The following is a 27,876-nucleotide window of genomic DNA, read 5'->3' as shown; positions in this document are numbered from 1 at the left end:
AAACAGTCAGCGCTCCTGCTGCCAGAAGATTTTGCCCCATAGGTCTGGTAATGACCTCTCCTGATTCATGGTAATAATATTCTGATGGAAGCTTCTTTGCTCCTCTTGGAGGATATTGTCAACTGCACAGAACATGATAATAATGTTCACTTGTCACTGGCTAAGTTTTTGGTAGGAACAGCTCTTCTGGTATAAACTAAGCCAGTTATAGAAAATATGGAGGGCCTCAAATACAGCACCCAACACTTCCATAGGGCCGAGCAATAGCAGTGTAATAATATAATATAATAGCAGTAAGAGAACGCAATAATAACCCTAAGCACTGGTGTCAGGGACCGCAATAATAACCCCCAGCACTGGTGTCAGGGACCGCAATAATAACCCCCAGCACTGGTGTCAGGAACCGCAATAATAACTCCCAGCATTGGTGTCTGGGACCGCAATAATAACCCCTAGCATTTTAGTCAGGGACAGCAATAATACCCCTAGCATTAGTGTCGGGGATCGCAATATTAACCCCCAGCATCGGTGTCAGGGACAGCAATGATAACCCCCAGCACTGGTGTCAGGGACCACAATAATTAACCCCCAGCATTGGTGTCAGCGACCTCAATAATACCACCATCATTGGTGTCAGGAAATACAATATTAACCCCCAGCATTGGTGTCAGGGACCGCAATAATAACCCCCAGCTGTGGTGTCAGGGACGGTAATATTAACCCCCAGCATTGGTGTCAGGAACCACAATAATTACCCCCAGCACTGGTGTCAGGGACCGCAATAATAACCCTCAGCATCGGTGTCAGGGACAGCAATATTAACCCCCAGCACTGGTGTCAGGTGTCAGGGACCGCAATAATAACCCCCAGCATCGGTGTCAGGGACCCCAATAATAACCCCCAGCATCGGTGTCAGGAACCGCAATAATAACTCCCAGCACTGGTGTCAGGGAACGCAATAATAACCCCCAGCATCTGTGTCAGGGACTGCAATAAAAACCCCCAGCATTGGTGTCAGGGACCGCAATAACCCCCAGCATTGGAGTCAGGGACAGCAATGATAACCCCCAGCACTGGTGTCAGGGTGTGGGGGGGTGTGTGTGTGTGTGTTTTCTTGTTATCTTGCTAAAAGCCCCTTGTTCTGAACAATTGCTCCTCTTTATTTGTTATGTGTAAATATAAAATATAACACAATAGTAAAAAACTATATAACTTTATTTCTTTCACACTGCCATCACCAGCTTCTCCCCTGTCAACTGCAAACACCAGGGATTGAGCCGTGAAGTAAATGAGGACCCCGAAAACGCGGGATTTTGGTCTCCCTGGAGACGAGGCGGCCTTAACATGCCTGCATACAAAACATTATTACTTTCGTTTAAATCTTCACACCGCGCGAGAAAAACTTCAACCGTACAGAACACTGTATTTCTTTTCAGTAATAATTGTAATTCTGAACGCCCGGGGAGAGCTCTATTCTAGACAGGAACTGCCATAGTAGACCCTTCCGCCCAGCAACGTTGTGAATTCGCAGCCAATTGCGCAATGGCGGCCGCCGAACACGGACGGGAGAGAAGTGAGAGCCCGCGTTTGGCTGAGGAGGAAGAGGAGAAAGAGGAGGAAATGGAGTCGGAGGAAGAAACACAGCAGCCGAAAGGAGACGGTGCTCAGGAAGATAGCTCAGAGTCTTCCTCTGCTGAGGAGGATGATAAGGAGTGTGAGGTGGAGATCCAGCGGCTGGAGGAACAGGTGAGATTCTGGGAAGAGGAGGCCTCACACTTGTGGGCTCTCCCCCGGCTGCTTGGTGTCTGTGGAGCTCCTATATAGTGCTGGCTGCAGCCATTCATATCTGCGCCACATATGTGTCGAATCTGCTGTCCCCACGTGCTTTCTGCTTTAATATAAACTTTATACAAACATTTATACTAAACTTTATTATAAACTTGTCAGATGTGAGAAAAGTGCAGTGCACACCGATTTGTAGTACACTCTGAACTATAGTGCACACCGATCTATAGGTAAACTGAGGCCTCCTTATAATGATTTTTATCTAGGAAATTAGTAATCTTTCCAAAGAGTTCAGCAATGTCTGCTTCCATTATCTGCCAGTAATAGACCCAATGTATGATTGCCATACACTGATCAATAGGTGTAAGACCAATGTGTTATGTCCCTGAGATCTGTCATTTACCTGTTTACAACTAAGCCCCCATCTATTGGAGGAGCTCCCAGTCAATCAGCAGCCAATGGGAGAGCTCCCTGATTGTTAGAATGTTCTCCCAAGGTTACATGGGAAGGGCCATTTTGAATAGCGAAGAACTATAATTGCTTTTACACAGCGCATGCTGTAAGGCTTCTTTATCTTTCACCATCTAATTGGACACTCTAGGATTAATAAAGAACACCTCTACGGTTCCTCTAATCATTTTTTTACAATACTGCAGCCAATATCCAAAATTGGTTACCCAGTATTATTGGTTATTCTCCATCTCTGTGTTTTCCAACCATCATTTACAATTTTGATTCTGGTCTCAAAAATCCCCTGAGGAAGCCTCCTGGGTGAAATGCTTTGGGAACTGAGACATTTTTTGTTTAAAAGTATCAACCTTGTGTTTGCGATATGAGAAGCACAGAGTAATGTACCACCAGCTATTTGGAGTATACTGGGAACACGCACTCTATTTTTCCCTTGGGGTCATTATACCAAGTAAGCCAACGCTTTGCAATACTGAGTGAAATTATATTTGTCAATTATTTTAATCTTTATGTGCACTTGTACTGATCAATTTAATTTTTAGTCTCAAAATACCCTTAGGAAGCCCACAAGGGCGAAACGAGACTCAAACTTGTTTTTGGCATAATTGATCTACAAACATATTGGACTCTGAACATGTGAGAGTATCTGAAAAACTAATGTTTGGTCAAATCAGACGGGATATGTCAGCCTTGGCCTTTTCATAAATAATATTGCTGGGTACATAGATATATATTTTATTAAGCTGAATAAATGATTTTAAGATAACTTGGAGCTATGATTTTGCCATACAGAGCCACTATCTCTTTCATCCCTTTTTTCCTCGGCTACCACCAACTAGTGTAAGAGGTATTATGTTAGTTAAGGAACATGTTTTGACGGACTACGTATTTTTTAAATACAATTTTTTAAATATATCACTGCCTATGAAACCCTGTTCGTTCTCTTCCTATTTAAATTACAATCTTAACATACAGGCTAGGCATATATCACATCCAAGAACTCTCCTTTTGGTAAACCATCTTACTGTATTCCCTATAATCTGGTATAGTGTCTGATTGCTTCTGGTAAGAAAAGCTGTTCCAGCCTAGGAGCCCACTGTTCAGATTGCACTTAAACCCTAATGAAGAACTTAAAGCGTAACTAAACTTAGAATTTTCTAAGACAACCCTTTTATGTAAGGTAAAAATTCAGTTTTTTTTTTTTTTTTTTTAAAGCGGGGAAGGGAAGTGTATTTTTTTTGTTTTCGGTGAGGTTTGAGTTTACTTCATCTTTAACTTGTTTGGCTTTTGAATCTCTTAAATATACCATTAAAATGTCAGCTGATAAATGTATTTCTACATTCTTATCAGTTACATTGCTCCCAGCTCTCTCTGGGTACTATAGACTCCCTACTTTATATTCTGGATAAGAGAGGAAGGTGTACATAGTCATTTCTTGTAGTACAGGAAAGAAAGTGAAAAAAAGAGGTGGACTAAACTATAAACAAATTATTATTAATAAACAGGATCTATATAGCGCCAACATATTACGCAGCGCTGTACATAAACAGGCACTGGAGCGGTGGCTGGGTACAGATACATTTTGAAGAGAAGCTTGGAAGTTTCAGTATCTGAAGTAGCCGCATAATGTCATTTATATATAATAAACGCCTCATGATTCACAATATAACACTCGGTAACGCACTGTTTTCTCTCCTTATCAGCTGTCCATCAATGCCTTTGATTATAACTGCCATGTTGATCTCATCAAACTGTTACGGCAGGAGGGGGAATTGGAAAGGCTGCGCCATGCTCGTCAGAAGATGAGTGAGCTGTTCCCATTAACTGAAGGTATGATTTTTGTTTTTTTGTCTTTCTGTTTTTAATGGTGTTGCTTTTACCTGATAGATTTCCTTTTGTATTGTGAGTGTGAGAAAGGTTTGTAATATTCTAATATACATAGCAGAGCAGAAATAAAGTACATAAAACTAAATCAGGGCTCACAAACTATACATGAAAGTTTTTTTTTTACTATAACAGAAATGACAACATGCATTTGTACTGGCATTTTCATTTTCCCCTATTTTTTCTAGCTGAGGAGAATATAACTACAAGTAGAAATTTGCTCCACACAGGCCGATAAAAACTTAAATTATTCATCAGTGTTGCAATTATTTGGTCCAGCTGATCTTCTCATAATTGTCCGCTTACCATTTTTTATTTTGTACTGTTTCTCCTATGGATAGAGGCAGCGTTTGCCTTTTCAGGACCTCTAACATGAACATCATTGAGCAGCACAGTAGTGACATAACCAAATCTCATTAGCTAGCAGTGCCTGATAATCACACGACATACATAATACTATGGGGCTGTAAGCATAAGCCAGGTTATTCTTTTATGCCAGGTAGTGAACGTCTATTTTGTATGTAATCAATACTAAATATAGATTTTTCAGGGCACAATATATCAAATTCTAAACAATCACTTTTTGAGTGTAGATTCATGTTAAGGTCTATTATAACTACTGTTTTACTTGTTCTTGCAGAGATCTGGTTGGACTGGCTGAAGGATGAGATGAAGATTGCAGATTCAGAAACTTCAGGCCGGGAGACTGTTTACAAATTGTTTGAAAGAGCTGCGAAAGATTATATTTGTAAATATTATGTGTCTTTGTTCATCTAAATTGTGAATAAACTCCTTCCAATAAGTAAATGCAAATCCCACTGAATGACCTTTAGTTTAAGGCACACAAGTATTTTGTTAAGATAATAGCACTAGTTACAGTTATGTGACTTCATACTGTGTAGGAATGCTTTTCTTTGCAAATGTAAATTCTTAATGAAGGAAGGCCGCTTGGATCTCCTAAAGACTCCATCCGACCTCTGTATAAGTAATGCCAGAAGTGTTTGTAGGCTTATGCTGGCCATAAATAAAGAGGGAAAAAACCAGAAGATAATATAAGGCTTTATTTGTAGTAGAACAAAGTCAGTATATAATTATGGTTATGTATTCTTGAATGGGTTACTACCTAATAACACTGCATGTATTTTTGAACTGTTTGCTTTTCTTTAGGCCCTGAAATTTGGCTTGAATATGCTCAGTATTCCATTGGTGGAATGGGTGATGAAGGAGGCATTGCCAAAGTACGTTCTATCTTTGAAAGGGCTTTAACGGCTGTTGGACTTCATATGACCAAAGGATCCGCTATATGGGATGCATATAGAGAATTTGAGAATGCAATTTTGGGAACTATCCAGGTAATGGGATTCTAAAATAATCGGCTTTGTGCACAAGCTTGACACATGCAATGTGAAAGTATTACAAAAGGGTTATACAAACATTACTTTTTTTTTTACATAATTTGTATTAGGCATATATTCTGTTAATGGTTGATATTTTTTTTTTTAATTTAATTAAATCATCATTTTCTCCCCTAGCCAATGCCAGGCACTATCCCCTCACAAGAACAGCAGCAAATGCTCAATGACCAACTTGAAAGAATCCACACGTTATTTAAACGACAGTTGGGCGTTCCACTCCTAGGTAAGAGCAGTTCATAACCAGATTCCTACATGGATAACTAAATGCAAGGTCAGTGTTTACTAAATGTTTGCTAAAGTTATCAGAGCAAGAATGTCAATATAAGATTGTGTTTCAGTTTCCCATCTTGCCAGGAAACAAATTTTATTTAAGGGGAAAGAGTTGCATAAATATATAGAATTTAGTTAAGTTAGATAAGATAAAGTTTGATTTTTGATTCCCATGCTTTCAGTAAGTATTTTTCAAGAACTAAAATTACTGAGAGTTTTAGCAATTCTAATTTGTATAGTGTGTAGTTGTATGTAAGTTATATCTTTCCTAACCTTTTTCATTAAAATTATGGGATATCTACTATACTATACTTTACAGACATGGAAACAACATATGCTGAGTATGTGGATTGGTCAGAGGAGCCCATTGCAGATTCAATTGTACAAAGCTACAAGAAGGCCTTACAACAAGTGGAGAAGTATAAGCTATATGAAGAAGCACTGGTGAGAACGATTTACACATTTTTGTATTTGTTTTTATGTTGCACAGTTGTTCTGAAACATCACTTTGATCTGGATGAACATAATTCTTAGCATTGTTCAGATCAGGTGTATGAGAAAATTGGAGACAAATTCTAACCTTAAAATGACAAATTGTTAAACTGTAGATCTTTGTTAACCACTTTAATGACATTCTTCTGGCATATTCTGTGTTGTTTGTTTCTGGCTATAATTGGCTATAACTTTCCGTCTTGTGCTCCACTAGCTGGCTGCTGAAACTCCGAAGCTAGCAGAATACCAAGCCTACATTGACTTTGAAATAAAGGAAGGTGATCCAGCTCGAATCCAGCTTATTTTTGAACGTGCCTTGGCTGAAAATTGTTTGGTTCCGGATCTTTGGGCAAGATACACTCAGTACCTTGTAAGTAGAAACGAGTTATAAGGGTTCGCTAATGCAGCAGTGTCCAGTTTGTCATTGTGTATAACACATACAAGTAATATATAGTCAGATGCTTGGCTTTAAGACTTTTCTAAAACTGCCCTGACGATGTGGAATGGTCTTCCACATCCTATTCGACTTGCTGCTACTTTCTGCTCATTTAAAAGAACTCATAAAACACATCTTTTTTAACTTGCCTACTCATCTACTTCTGTCTCCTAAACCCTCACTACTCACCATTCCATATCATCCCCCCCTCTTTATGTGATACTTCCCTCACCTCCTAGATTGCAAGCTGTTGGGGACAGGGTCCTCTCCCCCCCCCTTGTGTCACTGTGTGTACCTGTCATTTGCAACCCCTACCTAATGTACAGCTTTGCATAATATGTTGGCACTATATAAATACTGTTAATAATAATAATTTTATAATATTGTTACTCGCTTAGAGGTTCCCAGCTCCCTCCCACTTAGGCTGTCTTTTGTAGGAATATGGCATTTCTAAGCAAATATTTTAGGCTTGCTCACATTAAGGATTACTTTTTTTTTTAGCTTAGAATTGACATGTTTTTACCATCTGAGTCTAACAGATTTCATGAATGGCTTATCTCTACAGAAAAGAAGCAGCTATGGATATGAAAAATAGTTGCAAAACGTGTAGTACAAAGCCGTATTCATATACTAGTGACTTTTATACTGAACTATGACAATTTTGAGTTGTTAGTTTATTTATCTTCCGTGTTGGCTATGGAATAGTTAAATTCAGTAGGTGTACCTCTTAAAAAGTTAATTCTTAAACATTGCTGCATTCTTCTGTAGGACAGACAGCTTAAAGTGAAGGAGATGGTTCTTTCAGCTCATGACCGGGCTGCTAGAAATTGTCCATGGACCGTAGGCCTTTGGGAGAGAAATATTCTTGCCATGGAGCGACATTGTGTAGATCATGCAACTATAGTTGGTAAGTACTGATCTTCTACAGTGTTCTCCCCAGAAATTTTTTTCAGCCGGGTGGTAGGAAGCTGTAGCCGGGTGGTAAAAAAGAGGGTGTGGCAAAACACGGCAAATTTAGTGCTCCCAGTTGTTTATGCCATGGGTATCCAGTAACTTCTTATTGTTTCAGTGTTCTACCTTCTCCTAATTATTTGTTACAACTTATGCCTGTAATGCCTGCCCCATTAGTATATCCAATTTTTCTATTCTATGTATTTTGCCACAACTGTCCTATGCCGTGTATTGTGACCCAACTTACTAGTGTTCTAAGTTTTAAGAGTGTAATCCTTTGTAGTAGTGTAAAAGTATAATGAATGTGGTGTAACAAGTTAGGCTTAGTTCATATTAGCAGCAACATTTACCCCTTCTGAGTGACTTCTGGCAACTGCTAGGCACCTAGGATTGGTAACAGGCGGTAAGTGCTGGGCACCTAGGATTGGTAACAGGCGCTAAGTGCTGGGCACCTAGGATTGGTAACAGGGGGTAAGTGCTGGGCACCTAGGATTGGTAACAGGTGGTAAGTGCTGGGCCCCTAGGATTGGTAACAGGCCATAAGTGCTGGGCACCTAGGATTGGTAACAGGCCATAAGTGCTGGGCCCCTAGGATTGGTAACAGGCGGTAAGTGCTGGGCTTCTAGGATTGATAACAGGCGGTAAGTGCTGGGCTTTTTCAGAGCTAGAAGTTTTTTAAGCAGCAGTGGTTCCTGGCATGAGGAATGGACAAATGTAACCTCACTGCCGGTGTGAATTCAGCCTAACTTCAGATGTGCTCCTGTGTCTATATTTAGTTAAAGTGAACTTTTGTGAAAACATTTTTTTTTTTCTTTTATAAATTTATAAATTTCTCTATTTTCTTTTACAAAATTAGCCCAGCAGGCCCATGCTGGCTCAGCTTCCACCTTTTCTCTGATGCTCACTTGTACGTCCAATGCTGCCTTGCACTGTGCATGCATGAGATTGAACACTTTTTTTACATTATAAGAAATCCTCTGAAGGTGCATTCACAAAAGGAGCAGTTCAGAGCCTTTTGGGATATGCGACACAAATATCCCAGGAGGCTGCGGATTTCCCCTTCGGTCTTTACCGAAATGGAAGTGAAGGCTGAAGTGGAGAGGTCCTCTCCACAAAAGTGTAAAAACAAAAAACGCACATTTTTCCATTACATAACAAAGTCACTCTTTATTATAATGTTAAAAATGTGGCGATGCTTTAATAGCATCATGCATGTGATATCAGATGGGGACAAGACAGACAGTGGCCCCCTCTTATCACTGCTCATATTCTATATAAAAACAGTTTGTGATGTTTATCCGCAGTGTGTAATGTCATCAGCAGCGCAGTGTGATCGCTATGTGAGTGTAAAAGCTGCTTGTCATATTCTGCAGCCTAACAACTCGCTGTGTTCAAACCTTCAGATCTCCTAAAACGTTGGTTGTATTAACTTGAAATTTTTAAGGTACACTTGGAGGCAAAGGAAACTAAAACTGTAGGTGCAAGTGGGGGACACCTGTGGCTAAACCTTTCTAAAATGGAATTACCATGGCATTATGAGAACATAAATCTCTACCTAGCAAAATGTGCTGCCTGCTCTGTTACACATATCTGTCTGCATCGTACCTCAAACCCCAATTTCTCCAGAATTAAGAGGTGCAGGGAAACAAAATATAGGTGGAAGTGGGGGACACGTGTGGCGATCACCTTTCATCATCATGGCATCATTACAACATTAAACTGTCCATCACAATGCACTTCCTTGTTACACATGACTGTAACCTTCCAGTACCTCAACCTCAATAACATTTAGTGGGCAGAATTCATTTTCTAATGATACCATAGTGATGAAGTTTTAGGGGATGTTAGTCACAGATGTTCCCCACTTGTACCAATATTTTTGGTTTCTTACACCTCCCCATTCCCCAATTGAAGTTCAGAATGTTAGATAAGTGGACAGGAATGTGTAACAGGGCAGGGAGGCCCATTTTGATGGGCAGAGTGTTTTATGTTCTAATGATTCTGTAGTAATGAGATTGTAAGGGGAGAATGTGGCCGCCACTTGCACCTATATTTTCAGTTTCGTATCCCCACTCTCAGAGAAATTGGTGTACAAAGAAGAGAAGCAGACAGTTTCATAGGTATAGATTTGTGACAGGTAGGTATATATTTAGTGGCCCCACCCCAATGCTCCTTGCTATGTTAGTGGCTCCGGGGTCCCCAATTTGCACTTTTAATTTAGGACTCCTAGTTGCACTTTCCTCTGAAACAGCAACCCCAAAGTTTAATTTTCATAACTTTTTATATTTGTGACCTCCATATCTTGAAATTCTTTAAAGCTGGGGGGCTGAAATTGTAATAACTAGTATCTATGAGGGTCCCCTGTACACTCTGAAAATTACAGGTCATTGTGACATACAGTTTAGGAGATATGGAGGTTTGTACACAGAGCTGTGAGGATGCAGAATTCACACGCAGCTAGAGATGGATACATTTCACAGGCAGAGCTCGTGCTGTGAGATGGGGGCGGGGCTGCCTGTGTCCCCTTCACATGAGGGCTGAGCTGTGTGCAATCCTCTGAACGGATGACACACAGCAGCCTGAGATCCGTGCATCCAAGGATGAGAGCTGCCGAGAGCTGGGCGGGGTATTCAGATCAGCCGGGCGGAGCAACCGGCTAAAAAGCTCTGGGGAGAACTATGTTCTACATCTCAGTAAATGTTCTTGTAAGTAGTGCTGCACCAGAGAGTCAATAAACTTACAATCAATCTACTGACTTCTCTATAGCTGCTTTCAGGTGACAAGCAATAGCAGTTATTACTGTGTCACACTTGTGATTCACTTTGTCGATCGGTTTGCTAGGGAAACTACTTGTCTGAATGTTTAAAGCAGGGGTCGGCAAACTTTTTGAACTACTAGGCTATTTCAGAAGGTCAAGAAGGCACAATAGGCCAGAAGAAACAAGGAGTCCAAGGAAAGTTTTTTTTCCAACCGTGACTGCAAGCGAGCAGCCTCAGTCTTCCGCTTATCCACGGTGTATTCTCTACGTCTGGGCGTGCTTGGCATCGAAATGCCCCTTGAGATTCGACCACTTGAAAGTGTTGGTGTCTCTGCACACTTAACACTAAAAAGCGTTGCTTCTGCTCTTTAGGCATAGTAATTGGGGTTACTGTGCGGGAACTCGATGATATCATGGGAACTCGCGATAACGCGGCAATTCAATTAGGCCCAATCCAACAATAAATAACTAGGGGGCGTTTAGGCTGGACTGGAATACTGGCTAGGCCGTATCCAGCCTAAAGGCCGGAGTTTGCCTACCTCTGGTTTAAAGTCTAGCACAGTACAATGCCAGCTGAGTTTGTCCCAACACAAAGTACAGCAAATAGAATAATAGCAGTTTGTAGTTCCTGATCTCCAGAGTTATTTTAAGTAAGTATCTTGGAATACATAGAAACTGTTGTTTAATCCTGTTGTGCAATTAAAAATTTCAGAAGAATGCCCGGCTGAATTGTTTTTGTTTTTCTCAAATATAAACCTTTCTGACTTAAAATGTTATATATACGAGGGGGTGCTGAAAAGTTCCTGGCTTTGCCCAGAAAGAAGAGAGCCAGAGTTATGAAATAACACATTTATTCAACATATTCCCCCGAGACTGATGCATTTACAGCGTAGTTGCAGCTTTTGTAGACTGTTCAAATAAAAGTCCTTTAAGCTTGGGACGCAAACGCAGGATATTTGATGTCAGAAATGTCCTCAAATGTTGCCCCTTCAGGTGTTTGTTCAAGTTTGGGAACAGATAATACTCTGAAGGCGCCAGGTCTGGTGAGTAGGGGGGGTGGTGGACAAGTTGGAAATCCAGGGTGTTCATATTGGCAGCCACAAAGTTGGATGTGTGCGCAGGTGCATTGTTCTGCAAAAACAAAGGATCCCTTTGGTCAGCTTTCCACAGCGTTTAGTCTTAATTGTCTCCTTCAGCTGGTCCAGGAGGTTAGCATAATACTGTCCGGTGATACTAGAGGCCTGAGGTAGGTAGTCCACCAACAGAATACCATCTTTGTCCTAGAAAATGGACGCCATGACTTTTTTGGCAGATTTCTGGGTTCAGAACTTCTTCGGCTGCAGGGATCAGCTGTGGCACCATCCCTTTGACTGTTCCTTGGTTTCAGGATCATAGATGTAGAGCGAGGTTTCATCCTCAGTCAATGCTTCAACTCATTCCTATTTGTGATCACTGTTCAAACATTTCGGCACCCACTTTGGTGAAAGCTTGCCCATGTCTAGGATAGTGGTGATAACAAACCCAACACGCTCCCATTAGATGTCATGAATCTGGGCTATCATTTTTGCGGATTTTCGCCAGTCCTCAATAATCCGCTCATGGACAGCATTGCAGGTTGCTGGGTCAGTTGAGGTTGAGGGGCGCCCACTTCAAGGCTCATCTTCGACGGTGAAATGCCAAGTCTTGAAACAAGATATCCAGGTTTTGACAGTGCTGTAGGAAGGACACTTCTCCCCCAGTGTTTGTGACATCTCAGTGTGAATGTCCTTTGCTGACTTTCCCTGGAGAAACAAAAACTTCATGACGGCCCGTTACTCCAACGATGTGAAACTTGCTTGTGCCTCTGCAATCGCAGCTTCTCACTAAAAGAAAAAACAGTTTCAAGAATTGTAAAGACCTGATATTTACAGTTACATATTAAGATATTAGGCTGTCATATGCCCCCACACTCATTGTTCTATTCTGTTCTATTCTATAACTTCTCAGCAGCCCCCTGTATAATGTATAAATGTATACAAAGTAGCTTCCAGCACTCTCTAATGTAACTTGCTTTTCTCTTTAGATACATTTGAAAAGGCTCTTATTGCTGGTTTCATCCAGGCCACAGATTATGTGGAAATTTGGCAGTCATATCTAGACTATCTCCTAAGAAGAGTAGACTTCACAAAAGGTAATGTGTGGTTCTAATCATAATTCCTGTTTGAATGTCCTGTAGTTCTGTCTCTCTGTCTATAGGTAACAAAGGCACGCAAGGACAGAAAATATGGAACCTGCCATTGCTTAATTAATTTCAAAGCTGCAGGCCCCAAACTGTTGTTCATGTCATCATCACTGTCACACAAACTATTTTGCAACTTAATGCCCCTGCTTATGAACAACTAAAATAGAAGGCAACTTTAATATGTAAGTTGTGGTTGTTGTGTGCATCTCTGCTTTTTGTCATGGTTCGGTTTATTCATTATAGGTAAGATTGGAGAGTCAACAAAAAACAAACCCTACTAGATTGCAATGTTTTTCACTTTACACTGGTACAAATTATATGCTTTTACCCCCTTACCTATTTTGCTAAAGCATATAAATGTAAATAAAAAATAAGAAATGACAACTCATATTTTGTGGAGGTCTCCATATTGTTTTCAGCACATTTCCTGGTATGGAATAATTAAACTATTATTAGGTGCTTGCTTGCAGACTGTGTAGAATATTATTCGTGCAGGAATTATTACATATTATGATTCTGTAAATGAGAGTGATTGCCTGACTCTCATACTTGCTCTTTGAGTCTCTAACTTATACATGTAGATGAGGACTCTGGACTTTTCTTCCTAACTTTCCTTATCTGCATACATTTTTACAAGTTGGTGACGAAGACAATACTTAAACCAATAAGTCAGCATTACAGCCAGCCAACGGACATATTTCAATATGTTAAGACAACTGTAACAACTTAGAACAAGATCCAGTGTTGAATCAACAGTTTTTTATTATTGAGGTTTTGTTTTTAGGTTTGGGTAAAGTTTCAGCATAAACATAATAATAGGCTTCAGAAATATGGGGAACCAACATTTTTGTTTTTTACAAACTTTACACTTTTCTTTGATTAGGTACGTGTTTTATTCACATTTGGGCTGGGCACACCCTAATAGTATACATTATTCTGTCTTGGGAAAGCAGCCATGATGTGACATGGCAGTCATCAGATGGTTATATGTGTTTTATTTAGCTGAACGTGTTGCATCTTGGCTTCCCATATTTAAGTAGCTGCATATTAGCCTGACCGATCCTCCACTTTCTAGGAATGCTATCATTTACATTTGGCGGTCTCACAATTTGGCACTGTAGTTATCAAAAAAATTTTTAAACACATTTTACCAAAAGGCTCACCTCTTGCAAATAAACCTAAAAATTTCTGACATCACATGTAATAATAGCTTTTCATAACATATTTTGCAGATTCCAGTAAAGAACTGGAAGAACTCCGAGCTGCATTTGCTCGCGCCATTGACTACCTCAAGCAAGAAGTTGAAGAGAGTAAGTATTAGTATAGGAATGCTTCATGTTTTAAAATTAATAATTAATATTTTGTTAATAAAAAGGAGAGTTACATTGTTTAGTCAGGTGATCTGTACAGCTTTATGACCTTGCCTTGTCTAACTAAAGACCACATAAAACTGTGAATAGTAAAGCTATATACGGATTTGAGCATAACAGTACTTGTATGTATATAATAACATAAGTTGTCATCTGTGCATCTTTGTTTCTGTAATGTGTTACATTTTTTTCGTGATGTGTAATAGTGGTATTAATAAGATTTATTCATAATTATATATAAATCTGAGTTTACATTCAGTGAATGCATTTTGTAATAATTTTTAATCTCTCACAGGGTTTGGTGTAAGTGGAGATCCAAATTGCAGCATAATGCAAAACTGGGCCAGAGTAGAGGTAAGAAAGTGATTATATTAACGTTTGTTATTCAGCACCATCGTTAGGTTTAATAGTCAGATATAACAGAAAGTGAACCGTTTTTATAAATATAAAAGAATACTGAAAGCCATTTACCTTTACATAACTCCATTAATGTAGTTACATACTTGTTAAATAATTAAGCACCAACATTTTATTTGGTGTCCTGCTTTTTAATCCCCCATATTGCACCCCTCACACTGAGAGAGTAAAGTATGGTATAATCTAAAACCATCTCAGGTGATGGACTTTTACAAAAATCCTTTTTTTTATCATGCTTCGTAGGATTCTTAATTAAAAAAGTATTCTGATTTAGTAGCCTGTCAGTCTGCTTTCAATTCCTGAATTTAAAAAAATACTTGTGTATGTTACCCCATTAAGGCTCGTCATTGCAACAACATGCAAAAAGCCAGAGAGCTGTGGGATAACATCATGACGAAAGGCAATTCAAAGTTTGCCAATATGTGGCTGGAGTATTACAACCTAGAGCGGTAAGAATAATCTGCAAGATTTTAAAAAGTGTTAACATTTTACTAATAGCATACATCATCTCCTCTTAAGAATATGATCTGAAGTGGGGAAAGACTGCCTGGAGGGGGCGGGGGTCGTTCTTTTGCTATGTAGCTCACTGGAGGCCAAACAGCATACAAGTTGTGGCTTTGCAAGTATAAAACTGGGTGATGCGGGGAAGGAGAGGTGTGTAACTTAAATATAGGTATACAAAAAGGTATGCAATTGTAATAGTAGAAGTTGAAGAATCTCCTAAATTCTAAAAATTCCTTAAAGTTTTGCTGGCAAAACATGTAGATTTATAGCATGTGAAGAAAACTGCCTAATAACTTTTTTTAACATTCAACTGTCTCTACAGAGCTCATGGAGATATTCAGCACTGCAGGAAAGCCTTGCACAGGGCTGTGATGTGCACCTCAGACTACCCTGAACATGTGTGTGAGGTTCTTCTAACTTTTGAGAGAATAGAAGGTGCAGTGTGTTTCTGTGGCATACAAGTAATAAAGATTTTATGCTTCTTATTTAGTGTTAGATGTAAGTTTGTTTCTCCTCTTCATTGCAGGGTCATTGGAGGACTGGGATACAGCTGTTCTGAAAACTGAAAATAGACTTTCACGAGTCAATGAGCAGCGTGCAAAGGTCAGGAAGGTTCCATCTTCCTTTGTGAAAGATGTCACTGTTTACTTCATCATTTCATTTAGTGTGTTTTTTAAATATTGCTACATGTTGTCTCCTTTCCATTACTCTGCAGGCTGCTAAGAAGGAAGCAACATTAGCTAGGCAAGAAGAGGAGAAAGCAGAACAAAAGAAAAAGGCAAGAGCAGAGAAAAAAGCTTCAAAAAAAGTGAAAAAGGTAAAACCAGGAGACAAACGCAAAGTGGAGGAGGAGGAGGACGATGATGAGGATGAAGAATGGGGTGAGGAAGCAGGTGAGTTTCCTATTGTATCTCCTGGTTAAAGTACCATCTAGGCACAAACACAAAACTTCTGCATGATCAAGTTTTGAAGTCCCGGATATTTTCAGACTAATTGGCCTATGTTTTTTTTTATTTATTATATAACCACTGGCTTTTGAAGCCAAAGACCATGTTACTGTCATCCTTTGTGTATATAATAGATGACATGTTGTAAAAGCCAAACTCAATGAGATAGCAGTTGTTTTTGAGGTTTTATATTATTTTTGATGTGTTTGCACTGTCTAATAAAACCTGTCCTCAAAGTGCTGAGACTGTTTGGTAAATAATATTCGTTTTTTCCTGGTTTGTACTTTGCAGCAGTACAGCCAAGCAAGAAACGCAAAGGAGAAGAAAAGCTGGAGGATGAGGAAATGGAGACTGAAATTGGACTGTTTGGCCGAAGAACCACCTCTGCGGCTCGACCTTCAGCCAAACCCAACCCCCCCACAACAACGGAGCAGCCAAGGTTTCTGCATGATACTAACAAAGACAGTATAACTGTGTTTATCAGCAATCTTCCCTTTAATATGACTGATCCAGAACAAGAGCTTAGGAATGCCTTCTCTGTTTGTGGGGAGATCACTGAGGTCAGAGTTGTGTATAACAACAAAGGCACATTCCGTGGATATTGTTATGTTCAGTTTACAGATGAGAAAAGTGCCCTAGATGCACTAAAACTGGATCGGCAGGAGATCAATGGAAGGCCAATGTTTGTCTCCCCATGTGTGGACAAGAACAAGAAGCCAGATTTTAAGGTATGTATAAAATGTGTACTTTAAGTTTGGAATTTTCAAACTTTAATGTATGTCCAGACAAAAAAGTATTAAAACAAAAACAAGTTACATATGGTACTATGTTTGCTCATGCTTAGTATCTTAAAAAATGTTTGTAGAAATGTGATGTTAATTTTCCTGCTTCACTTCTCATGCTGGACTATATATAGTAAACATTCCCTTAATTTCATACAGGTGAAAACTGTCAGGTTCAATCTAGGGTGACAGGGCCACTTAGTGGCTAAACCTTAACTTTGCCAAAAGTACTTCAGTTTTTTTTTTTTGTGTTTCTGAAGGAAGAGTGCTTTAACTTGGCTTGGCTTTTTCTATTCTATTTTGCTTCCATGTGCCTACTGACCTTAATCAACAGCTAAGTGTGTAAAAGGCTGGACATTCACCAGTTCAGGCACTAAGCACATGCCATTCCAGGCCCCCATTTCTAAGTAGCTGAACTCTACTTTCTAGAGAAGGAGGCTTTCAATTAACAAGCAATAACATATCATTTTTGTACTAGCTATAAAATTTTGAGTTTGAGATTAGCTGCCTGGTGTTTTAAGCAAATGACCAATGATGTGGGCTTGATGCATAAAAGCCTTTAATGGAGTGTAAATGGAGCTTTTTGTTTTTGGGGCTAACTACTGATTTTATTTTCTCAGGTGGGGTTTAGGTATAATACCTGTCTGGAGAAACACAAATTGTTTGTCTCTGGAGTTCCATTTTCCACCACCAAGAAAGAACTGGAAGAAATCTTCAAAGAACATGGCTCTATTAAAGAGATTCGTCTAGTGACCAATCGCTCAGGAAAGCCAAAGGTGAGGCTTTATGGTGCACAGGTATTCACAATGTGTGTATGTATTTATGTGTGTGTGTATGTGTGTGTGTATGTATGTATGCGGCGTAGCGTGTAATCTATTTTATACATTGTTTGGATACATTTTGTACATGCTCAGAGTAACTTTTCTTTGCACATGTGGAAGTGATTGGAGGGCTTTAAAACTACCTTATGCCTTTACTACAGAAAATCTGGTAGGCTGTCACAAAAAAATTAAAAAATACAGGTACAGTACCTGTGTAGTTGGCCTTTTTGGTATGGTTTGCAGTCAAACCAGCTAGCCCTTCCACAGCAGTTTGCAGTTCACCATGGAGATTGGATTAATCCTCTGAGGTCCAGCAAACATTAAATAATACATGCTCTCTTATCATTTTTGTTTTTCTTGATTGATAAACAATAACCAAAATGTTTGTCAACAAGGGGCTTCGAACTAATTTAAAGTTTAAAAAAGTTCCCTCTGTTTTACAAAGCTTTTAATACTGAAATGTATTTATTTGTTTTTACAGGGACTTGCGTATGTTGAGTATGAAAATGAGGCACAGGCCTCACAAGCTGTGCTTAAACTGGATGGTACCAAAATCAAGGACCACACAATACAAGTGGCAATTAGCAATCCTCCCATGAGAAAACAACCAGAAGCCCTGCAAACTGCACAGACTTTTAGGCCTATGGTGCCAAGACAAGCATATGGGGCGTAAGTATAAATAGTAATGTAAAGGAATTCCTGATCTATGCTGTGCATTTTGGTAACAAGACCTATTTTGTCTGAATAGTAATCCACATAAAAGGCCTTAATTAAGCCTTCTCCTCAGACTGTCAGGAGGCTTCCCATGCATTAATATGGCGGGGTTCATTTAATTTAAGTTAATTTTTACTGGGTCCCTGTGGGGTTTCTGCGCCTATTGCCTTCCTGCTTTTCATTTCTGACATTTCTTTGGCTTTCCATTTTTGTATATTTGGAAGAGACCAAATTCAGTGGGTCACCAATATAGCCAGGCAACTAGTTTTTTTTGTAAAGTGTTCAATGGCAGCCCACATCGTTCTCTCATACAGGTTTATTATTGTCTTAAGAAACACATAAGTCAATAATTGTATTGTAAACACTTTGTTTTCTGTTAATAGAAGAGGAAAAGGAAGAACCCAATTGGCCCTTTTACCCCGTTCCCTACACCGTCAAAATGCTCCGACTACTACAAAAACAGAAAATGGCACCCCCAAAACACCGTCAGCATCATCAGGTGGAGGTGAAGAGCCACCCCAAAAAATGTCAAATGCAGACTTTGCCCGATTATTGCTTCAGAAATAACTGGGAAGAAGGAAACCAGAACTTGCACTATGAGGGAAAATGTGAAAGAACCTGTGCCCTTTGTGTCCTATCACTATAGTTACATGTGGCATTACAGACACTCTGAGTTGGCAAATTCTACCCATCTGGCCTTTGTAGTGAAGACAAATACTTCCAGTTTTACAATTTTTTTTTTTTTTTTTTTTTTTTTTTTTGTTTTTTCTAGTTCCACTTTGACTTGCCCTTTTATGTTTTAATAGTACAGACTAAGCTTCCTCATATTGAGGCAGGCAAGACAAGGTAAAGGCAGCTACAATGGTCTATTTTGGATATGTTTTTACACTTGTTATTGCAGATAGTTTTTTGTTTGCATATTGTTATGAAGGTCACCGTGGGAGCCCAAAATGGTATATTTTTATATATACTACTACGTTTTGTTTTTTGTTTTCCCTGCAGAATTCACAAGATGTTTGTGTCAGACAAAAACTGGATTAAAATATTTGTTGTTCGGATGACATTCGGTCCATTGTGCTTCTGCCAGCTATTTGTGTGAGCAATGGACAGGTCTTCCCCACAATACATGTATATACAGATTTGTTAAGTAGAACACTTTTTGTGACTGGTGTAGTGTGTCCACTGGCTACACATCTAATCTACATTGTACACCATTAATACATTTTTATAAAGCTAGTTAGTTGAAGAGCTGGAATAGACAACACACTACACTATAATCTTTCTTTGGATGTCTTTTCTTCTGACAGACTATTATAATTGTGGCTCTGCACTGCTTCTTACTTTTTCTTAGGTTCAGATAGATAGATAATATGTGCTCTCTGACGCCTCTAAATCCTAGTATGGTGTTTATTGTAAAATTCTGAACTCCCTGCAGTCTCCGTTAGCTTTCTTATGGTTAGTAATGCCAGCTAGTCATAGTGTTAGACATATAGGCAGGTACCAGAGGCCATGTGGTAGTGAGTCAGCTCACAACACTGCAGTTTTTTGTTTGTTTTTTTAACCTGACCTTCTTTGGGTCTGTTGAAACTGGGGACATGTTTATTTAACATGGCTAATAGGTCCTGATGAGATACACCATTGATATAGAGGTTAACTGCACTGATTGCTACTGCAGGGAAACTTTGGTGCAGTTAATGTGTAATCTCTTTAGGCCAACACATAATAAATACAAATAAAAAAATGGTAATCTTAACTTAAATCCAAACCAGGAACTGCTCCTACAATTAAGAGAATATAGAAAGAAATACACATATTCATTTAACGTAGCTCATAGGTCAAACTTGGCACATAAGATTTAACTGCACCATATCCTAATGAGGAAACATTGGTGCAGTTAATGTGGAATCTCTTTGAGCCAACACATTAAATAGAAATAAAAATCTTGCCTTAAGGAAAAGGTAATCTTACCTTAAATGGGCTTTACCAACCATTTTCCTAAAAAACTAGATAAGTGATTGTATATACATTGCTGCTGCTATTTTAGGAGGTGGATAACTTTGACTACATATTTTCCTCAGTACAGGTTTGCAAACCACATTCAGGAAAAATGTAAAGTTGTAAAACCAACCTACGTCCTAGTTTCTTTTAAATGGAAGAGCTTCTAGTAAGCTTCATACAATAATTGGGACATAGTTATAAAGCTGTGGTAGTGATATTTACCAGGCCTGCATTACAGGTACATAAGTACATACACTTTAAAGATAAACCTTCAGTGATGACAGGTGAATGCTACATTCACAGCTTTATAAATGCACCCTAGTGTTAACAAAACAAAAAAATTAAAGCTAAATTTTCTGCAAGTAATATATCTATAAATACATTTTTTATGCTGTGTAAGCACCTGCATTTGATTTGGTATTAGTCTAGTGCAGTCCCTGTTTAGCTCATTTTAGACTGGGGAAGTGAAAATGGGCAAAAAACACTAGAACACAAGGAGCGTCTTGATAGAAAGATGGAGCAGTGACACAGAAATCATCACCCAACTGATTCACCTAAATCACAGGCTGAAGGTGGAGCAGAGTAAGGTTAGTAAGACCTCAGACCTGGATGGATAAAATGAAATATTTGGCATGTGAACTAGCTGTTTGCCTGGCGTTTTACAGGTAGTAAAGGCTTCAGTCATGAATACAAATAGGCTGCTGCCTCTTACAGTGAGCTGTCTGTTATTTCAAGTACAAGTATGTGCAGATTTGTTTTGTAGTGTGCACTTAGTGGAAACCTTGCAATAGTCACCAGATCAATTACTTCAACAGGAATTATTTTCTCAGAAGTACCTAGATTGCCTTGGATGTTTATATTCTAGATTTCAGCAAAATGTTAGGTTTTATTAAAAATGCAATTGTTGCTGATGTTTTAACACCGAAGGATTAGAGGTGAAATGCCTTTTAATGCAGGTAAAGGATGGGAGTTTCTCTGAGACTTCTAACATATTTATTGAACTGCTGTTTTATAACATTTCTGGGTGTTGGTATGACTAACACCAGTTAAAGTGGAACTAAACCGGCCTTAGTCACATGTTCCTTTTCCATCACAGGGCGCCACCATCTTCTTCCTTCGATTTCAATTGGGACATCGCTTGTCCCTTTCTGTAATAATGACCAACCTGATCAAGCATTTTATTTCCAGATTAAAGTATATAAAAGAATATAGAGAGGTCCATTTCCCACTGATATAAAGTAAATATTCCCACTCCAGTTGGACCAAAATAAAACAAGACACAAATACCAAAATAATTTATTCTATTTTTACTGTACCACAGTAGACAACATTAAAGTGCACACTGCTTGTCAATAAAAAAATCTTCCTAAGGTGCTGCAAGTCTTATTTGTCACATGGAAGTCCGATAACAGCTTTGCGGGTAAAGCCTAATGTATCAATCATATAAAATGTGACATGATTTGTCTGTACACCACAAACAACATACTCTTCTGTTAAATAATGATCTAAGATATTTCAGTGATTTGGGCTTTGAATGTAGTACAGTATTAAACTTGGTTTTATCTTTATGAGGAAGGAATACTTAGTCATGGCCATATTAACAGTGTTTATACAAATCAGCCTTCCAAGAGTTGTTTGGTTTAGCTGTACAGGAGTGTTATGCTGTTAAAGTGCAGTGGAAAGTTCAACATGCAGTGCTCACAAAGTGCAGTGGCAAGTTCACATGCACATGGTTGGATAGTCCTTGCAAGAGAATCTTCATATGGGGATCGTCAATGGCAGCCTCTGTATTTTCTTTTGAGCCCTCGAGCCATTGAAACATAAACTGATAGCGCACATATTTCTGTGAAGTCTTGGCTGATAGCTTGCCTCCTAAAAACCTGTAACATCTGCTGTTTTTAGACTTTGGTGCTTTGGAAGTACAGCAGGGCTCATCTATAAAAGGTAGGGATTCCCCACTCACTGTTCAACATAAGGCACCTTGCTGTCTATGGCTAATCCTGCTAGATAAATGCACGTCTGTGTGACCCGAATTCCAGGCACCCTGGAAGGTGAATCGAACAACAGAGATGGAGTTGATGTGGAGGTACTCTGTGTGGAATCCATCATACTATCTTCAGCATGCAAAACTACATATTTCACCTGTGCATTAATATGTGACTTTAAAACATCAATGATAGCCTGCATGTAATAATACAAACACAGCTTGAATCAGAGCTGCAGCCACGCTGTAGCTGATGTTTAGTATGCATTTTAGATAGATTGTTCTGGATGTGATAATGGTATTTAGGATTTAAATCTGTACTAAATGAAGGTCTATCAACAATAACCATGTACATTTTTAATGATTTTTATATAAAATAATCAGAGTGTGGCTTGACGGAAATCACTGTAATTGGCAAACTCAATGTTCAAAAAGCAACAACAAAAATTCTAATAGTGATAAATAAGACCTATATAAATGTTAAAAGGGCAAACATATATAACTAAACTGGCTTTCATTACCTAAATATTTAGGTATTCATAAAATATTTTTTAAATAAAAGATTCTTCTGTAATATATGTAAGAATTTCCTACTTCTTTTATTTTCTATCTACCTAAAGTAAAACCAAAACGGCAGCTTCAAGCCCCCCCTGGTTTGTTCCCTGCCTTATACAGGAGTGTGGTCTTTCAGCTGAGGGGGAATTCCTCACCTATATTGGCATGCCCCCATTTATCACAATGGAAATGCTGGCCTGTCAATGGCTGCAGTGAGGGAGAAATAGTAGAGGTAAGTTTACCTTAGGGCTGGACTACACAGGTCAATTTGTAACATATTCTGTTAGCAATACCCTCATCTGCAACTTAAGTTTAGCAGTGTTACAAATGAGGCAAATGCCAACATCAAGAGGATTCCAACTAAATGAGTATAAATCTTCTGTTGAAGGAACCTGGGCAGTATAAATATATTGTGTGTATATATATATATATTGTTGAAAAACATCTGATTCATTGAGCTTTTACAAAACATTCAGGCCTAAATCACACAGTTATATTTCAGTAACATACAGCAATGCACACAGGCCATTCATATTGATAAGTTACCTTGAAGTGTAAATCGTCCACCAAGACCAGATAAAAACCACTGCATTGTGGTAATGCACAGCAACAAGTTAAGTTGGTTGCTGGTATTTATTCTGACTCTCACTGTAGGGTACCATGTTGTAGCGCACAACAATGCACAGGAACACTACTATGGGTTGTGTTGTACTGCTAAGAGTAGTATATGCACCTCTTTGGTGCCATAGTGAGCCTTTCCCTAATGTTAATGCAATGCATGTTAATTTGTCCTTAAGGTGTATGAATGGACAAAACATTTTTTTTTGGGTGGGGAAAGATTAAAACCCCTGCTTTATAAAAATATACAAAAAAAAAAGACAAAACACTTTATGAATCAGATGCTTTTCACACTTCAGTGAGTTAATATTAAATAGATGGTGTGCGATTAGGCCTCTAAAAAGTTGGAGAGCCACAAGACCATGTGGTCCTTCAGTGTAAATTAAGAATTAAGTGTGCTTTGTGAAATATTCTTATCGTTAGTTTACACTCCAGCACAATCCTGAAACTATGAAATGCTAAAGAACTATAGCAGCAAAATTGTTCAAATAAATTAACAAGATGTAGCCAACGTCCCTGCAATGTTTAAGGCAACTGCGGCCATAGTATATTCTAAGATTTCAGGTCTTTACTGGAATTGTTTTTTTGCACTCAAAGAGATCAGGGTTGGGTTCTGGGAGACCAACCGGATGCTCTGCTGTAGCTATTAAAAATAGATCTAAGGTGGTCTCTGTACATTTGGCAATAAATCGAATGAAAGGTCTCACGTCCCCTTCGTTGGCCAGTTCTAAAACATGATAATATTCTGACCTCTGCTCTTTTCGAATGGTTACTGGTGGGTATCCTGCCTGCATGAGAATGAGATTCATGAGTAAACGTGAAGTCCTTCCGTTACCATCTACAAATGGGTGGATATAGACTAGTTTATAATGTGCTAAGGCTGAAAACTCCACAGGATGTAAACTCATGGCTTCCTCTGAATTCAGCCACAGTACAAACTCCTGCATATGTTTTTCAACGTCTCTGGGATGTGGTGGAATATGATGACCGACAAACACTTGGTTGGATCGAAACCTTCCAGCTTCAACAGGATCCACATAGCCGAGCACTCTCCGGTGTATTTCCAGTATGTCGCTGATTGTCACAGAACCAATTCGAGTCACTAAAGTGGTGTTCATATACTTCATGGCTTCGTGCATACCAATCACCTCATTTTGTTCCTCGAGGCTCTTACCGGGCACTGCGTAGCGTGTTTCTATTATATGTCGGATTTCAGACAATGATAGAGTATTTCCTTCAATGGCCACTGTGTGATAAATGTGGTGATAATACGACTCTTCCATGACCCTGTGGAGAGCAGAGCTACCCTTAGGAATGGACATCACTTTTTTAACCTTGCTGTCAATGATACTAAAATATCGCTGATCTATTTCTTCAACCAGTGGCAATGTCCGATCTCGGTTTATTAAAGCCTTCTCGTTATGAGGAGAGATCATCAATGCTTTAGAATACAAGTAGTCTGCCTGAATGATGTCTTTTTCTTCCTCCAAGAGAATACCCAGCTCATTAAGGGCATCCACATGATCTGGATCCATCTTTAAGGCGTGGCGAATAAGTTTATGTGCCTTATCCTTTTTGCCTTGACGCTTCATTTCTAGGGCTTGGTTGAGGGCAGCTTTGGCTTCATATGTCAGCTCTGTAATGCCAAAAAATAATTGAAGCCCTTATTAGTTGTAAAACAAAAGACCAAAAATCAACAATTAATTACATAAGTGCTAAAATATTTACATAAAAATAGATTGAAAAGGGAGATGATATCTGTTCTGGGCAATCATACAGCGGGAAACAACGAATAAGCAGCACAAAGCCAAAACGCTACATACCATGCAGTTTATAGAAATCCACCAAAATAATTTAAAATTATATATGTCAACATTTCAGAGTTTTTTGTTCAGAATGAAAATGTCTTCTTTGTTCCTACAATTTTTTTTTTTTTAAAGAGACAGCATCATTTTGCACATTTAAGGTCAGGTACCAAAGTCTGTATAAATCTGACCCCTTTACCCACTGCTTTTTTTCTGCTACAGTAGGTGGGAGTGCTAAGTAAGCAGGTGAGGGCAAAAACTTTACAGAGACATATATTGTACATGTTATCTGTGTAAAAGGGAACACTGGCAAGCCTGATCATATCTAAAGTCTCGAGTTTATTTTTCCAACGTTTTGGATACAACAGACTTGACTGCCTGATGAAGGTTTTCTATTACTAGTGGGCACTAATCATATTTTCAGGAATGAATACTGTGCCAGCCCCTTTTCGCTGGGCACACCACCCAACACTTTTTGTTTTGGGTGGTTACAGATGAGTTGGGTCACAATACAGAGGCTGCCACTCACCTATAATTTCTTCCCACCTGGGTTAAAGAAATTTCTGGGTTCAACACTGAATGGACATGTGAACCTCTGGCAGCTTGTATTGCTATTTGTGTTAGGACTGATCCCTTACTTTCTATCTCAAACAGTTGGAAATGTTGCAAAAAAAGACATGTTTGCACTAAAAATCTGACAGAGTTCCAGATTTGTGCTTTCAATAATAAAAGCTACAACTAAAAGTTTTTAGACGGAGTCCTCTGGACATAAATGTCTTTGACGATAAATGGTATATAAGTGAACATGTAACAAAATTCCCATTACCTGGTGAAGGTTTCTGTTTGAGCACCAAAAATTGAAATTCAGCAGAAGTAACAGTAAGACCTGTAGACTGTCCTGGGTATGTGTGTATGTGTGCATCACCTCCCCAGAGGTTATAATGAAGTAGAACTTTCATAGCTGCTCTGTAATGTTCCTCCAGCCCACTCAGGGGGACAAGGACCACTAAAAGTGAACCTGATAATATTACCAACGCTGCTCTCAGTCCATAACGGGCACTGAAGTGTGACCACTGAAATTCTGTGGTGGCCATTGAAGCATCAATCATCCAATTCCACACACTTGTAGCATGGTCATGTTCCTGAAGGTCACCACGAAGCTGCAAAACAACAGAACATGCTGAATGTACAGAAGCTAAGACTTGCGCCATGTATGTCATTAAAATTTCTCAAACTAATAAAGTTCCTTCCCACCTCTCCATTTGGGTGCTGGCATCAACATGTCAGGTTATACATTATTTGTGTTATGTTAAGGCAGCCCATTTCAATGACTGGGCACCTGAAGGTAAAAAAAATAAATACCTCACATTTTCCCCAACGGAGTGATCGTAGTGTATTACTGTGCGTAGCAATGCAGGTGAACTTTGGGGGGCCATTTAAACTCAATGGCATCCCAACACATCTGGACACGTGTGCTGAATTCCAGGATAGAAAGACTTGTGGTGGGTCTTGCTTTCATACTACAAGGGGTAACTAGTCATTGTGTCCGAGGGATAGTAGGAAGGTGAAATACCAGATTTACCCTGCTTATATCATCTGGTTATGTTAAAATCCTCTGTCTGTCCCTAAATACATCCAGCATCTGTGTCAGGATATACAGTTAGATCCATAAATATTTGGACAGTATTGTCAGTATATAGAACAGATCCCCCCAAACAACCCCAGCACCTGTGTCAGTATATAGATCAACCCCAAACACCGCTTACACATGGGTCAGTGACAATACATGCACCCCCCGCCCCCCCCACTTTACCAGTACATACATGAGGTCCTCCGAACACCCCCATCAACTGGGATCTATAAAGTTTCCGCGTCAGGGTGACGCAAACCACACTTCTCCCTCTAGCCCCACCTACGTGAATGTATGAGCGGCTATTGGCTACTTCCATTACATAACTATTCTCTCTAGCCTATAGCCTTGCTACGCCACGCAGCAATTTACGACCTCAAACACTAGGAGAAGACACGTTAGTAAAGCACGATCAATCGACGTGTCCGCAGACTAAGCTACAGCAGCAGCCGACACAGCCATACAGGAGGCAGCTGTAGAGGCTACAACATGGCGCCCAGAGCGGGGACAAAAGGTTTGATTGTCTAGTAGTCGTGATAAAGAATCCGGAGCGTGGTGTATTTTGATTGGACAAAGAGTAAACTGCAAGCAAGTGCACTGCTGGAGGATTTAAAGGAAACACCAATGTGGTTGTCGTGTTCTAATGGGGCTGTTTTACTAAAGCAGTTTAAAATCTTTACAACTTTCTTTCCATGTATTCAATCTGTGGGAGATAGGATAATTGTGGCAAATATTCACACTATTTATGTGAAAAGTCTCAAATCCTTTAGTTAAATAAATAAAAGCATCAGTGTGACATCCAGACAACAAGCCCATTCGGAAGGGGTGGTCAGCAACAGGAACTAAACTTTAATATTAATAAATTGTGAGCAGGAAGATTCTTTATAGGAGAAAGGTCAGGGGACGTCCCTTCTACAACAAAGCAAACTTACCTGCCTCTTCACAATCTATCCTTTAATGTACACTGAAAGGCACAGATCTCACACACATGCAAATGCCATTAGATTTCTATTGATTTTTACTGTTTTCTGTGTTACCAGTGATAGCTGCA

The 27,876-nt window shown here is 39.2% G+C and overlaps 2 protein-coding genes across 3 annotated transcripts; one reads left to right on the top strand and one right to left on the bottom strand.

Annotated features, from left to right (window-relative positions):
• Positions 1–1,513: 1,513 nt before the first annotated feature.
• On the top strand, positions 1,514–19,296 carry SART3 (spliceosome associated factor 3, U4/U6 recycling protein). Its single transcript, XM_072415336.1, has 19 exons — positions 1,514–1,746; positions 3,957–4,083; positions 4,778–4,885; positions 5,305–5,489; positions 5,670–5,775; positions 6,142–6,266; positions 6,529–6,684; positions 7,519–7,657; positions 12,522–12,629; positions 13,913–13,990; positions 14,346–14,404; positions 14,807–14,916; positions 15,294–15,406; positions 15,498–15,574; positions 15,687–15,864; positions 16,210–16,646; positions 17,321–17,476; positions 18,003–18,190; positions 18,619–19,296. The coding sequence occupies exons 1-19, from the start codon at positions 1,543–1,545 to the stop codon at positions 18,800–18,802; spliced, it is 2,838 nt and encodes a 945-aa protein (XP_072271437.1). The 5' UTR covers positions 1,514–1,542; the 3' UTR covers positions 18,803–19,296.
• Positions 19,297–21,517: 2,221 nt separating this feature from the next.
• FICD (FIC domain protein adenylyltransferase) lies at positions 21,518–27,177 on the bottom strand. Of its 2 annotated transcripts, none has more exons than XM_072415338.1 (3): positions 27,019–27,177; positions 26,022–26,355; positions 21,518–25,026 (listed from the first exon to the last, which is right to left on the bottom strand). In XM_072415338.1, exons 1-3 carry the CDS (start codon positions 27,142–27,144, stop codon positions 23,951–23,953), a joined length of 1,536 nt encoding a protein of 511 aa, XP_072271439.1. In that variant the 5' UTR covers positions 27,145–27,177; the 3' UTR covers positions 21,518–23,950. The 2 variants fall into 2 exon arrangements, with proteins under 2 accessions (XP_072271439.1, XP_072271440.1); XM_072415339.1 differs by lacking the exon at positions 27,019–27,177 and adding an exon at positions 26,558–26,862.
• Between the last annotated feature and the right edge of the window lie 699 nt (positions 27,178–27,876).

Source organism: Pyxicephalus adspersus, chromosome 6 (genome assembly GCF_032062135.1).
Source record: "Pyxicephalus adspersus chromosome 6, UCB_Pads_2.0, whole genome shotgun sequence".
Lineage (NCBI taxonomy): Eukaryota > Metazoa > Chordata > Amphibia > Anura > Pyxicephalidae > Pyxicephalus > Pyxicephalus adspersus.
Note: the sequence above shows the minus strand (reverse complement) of the source record. Positions and strands in the feature narration are given on the sequence as shown.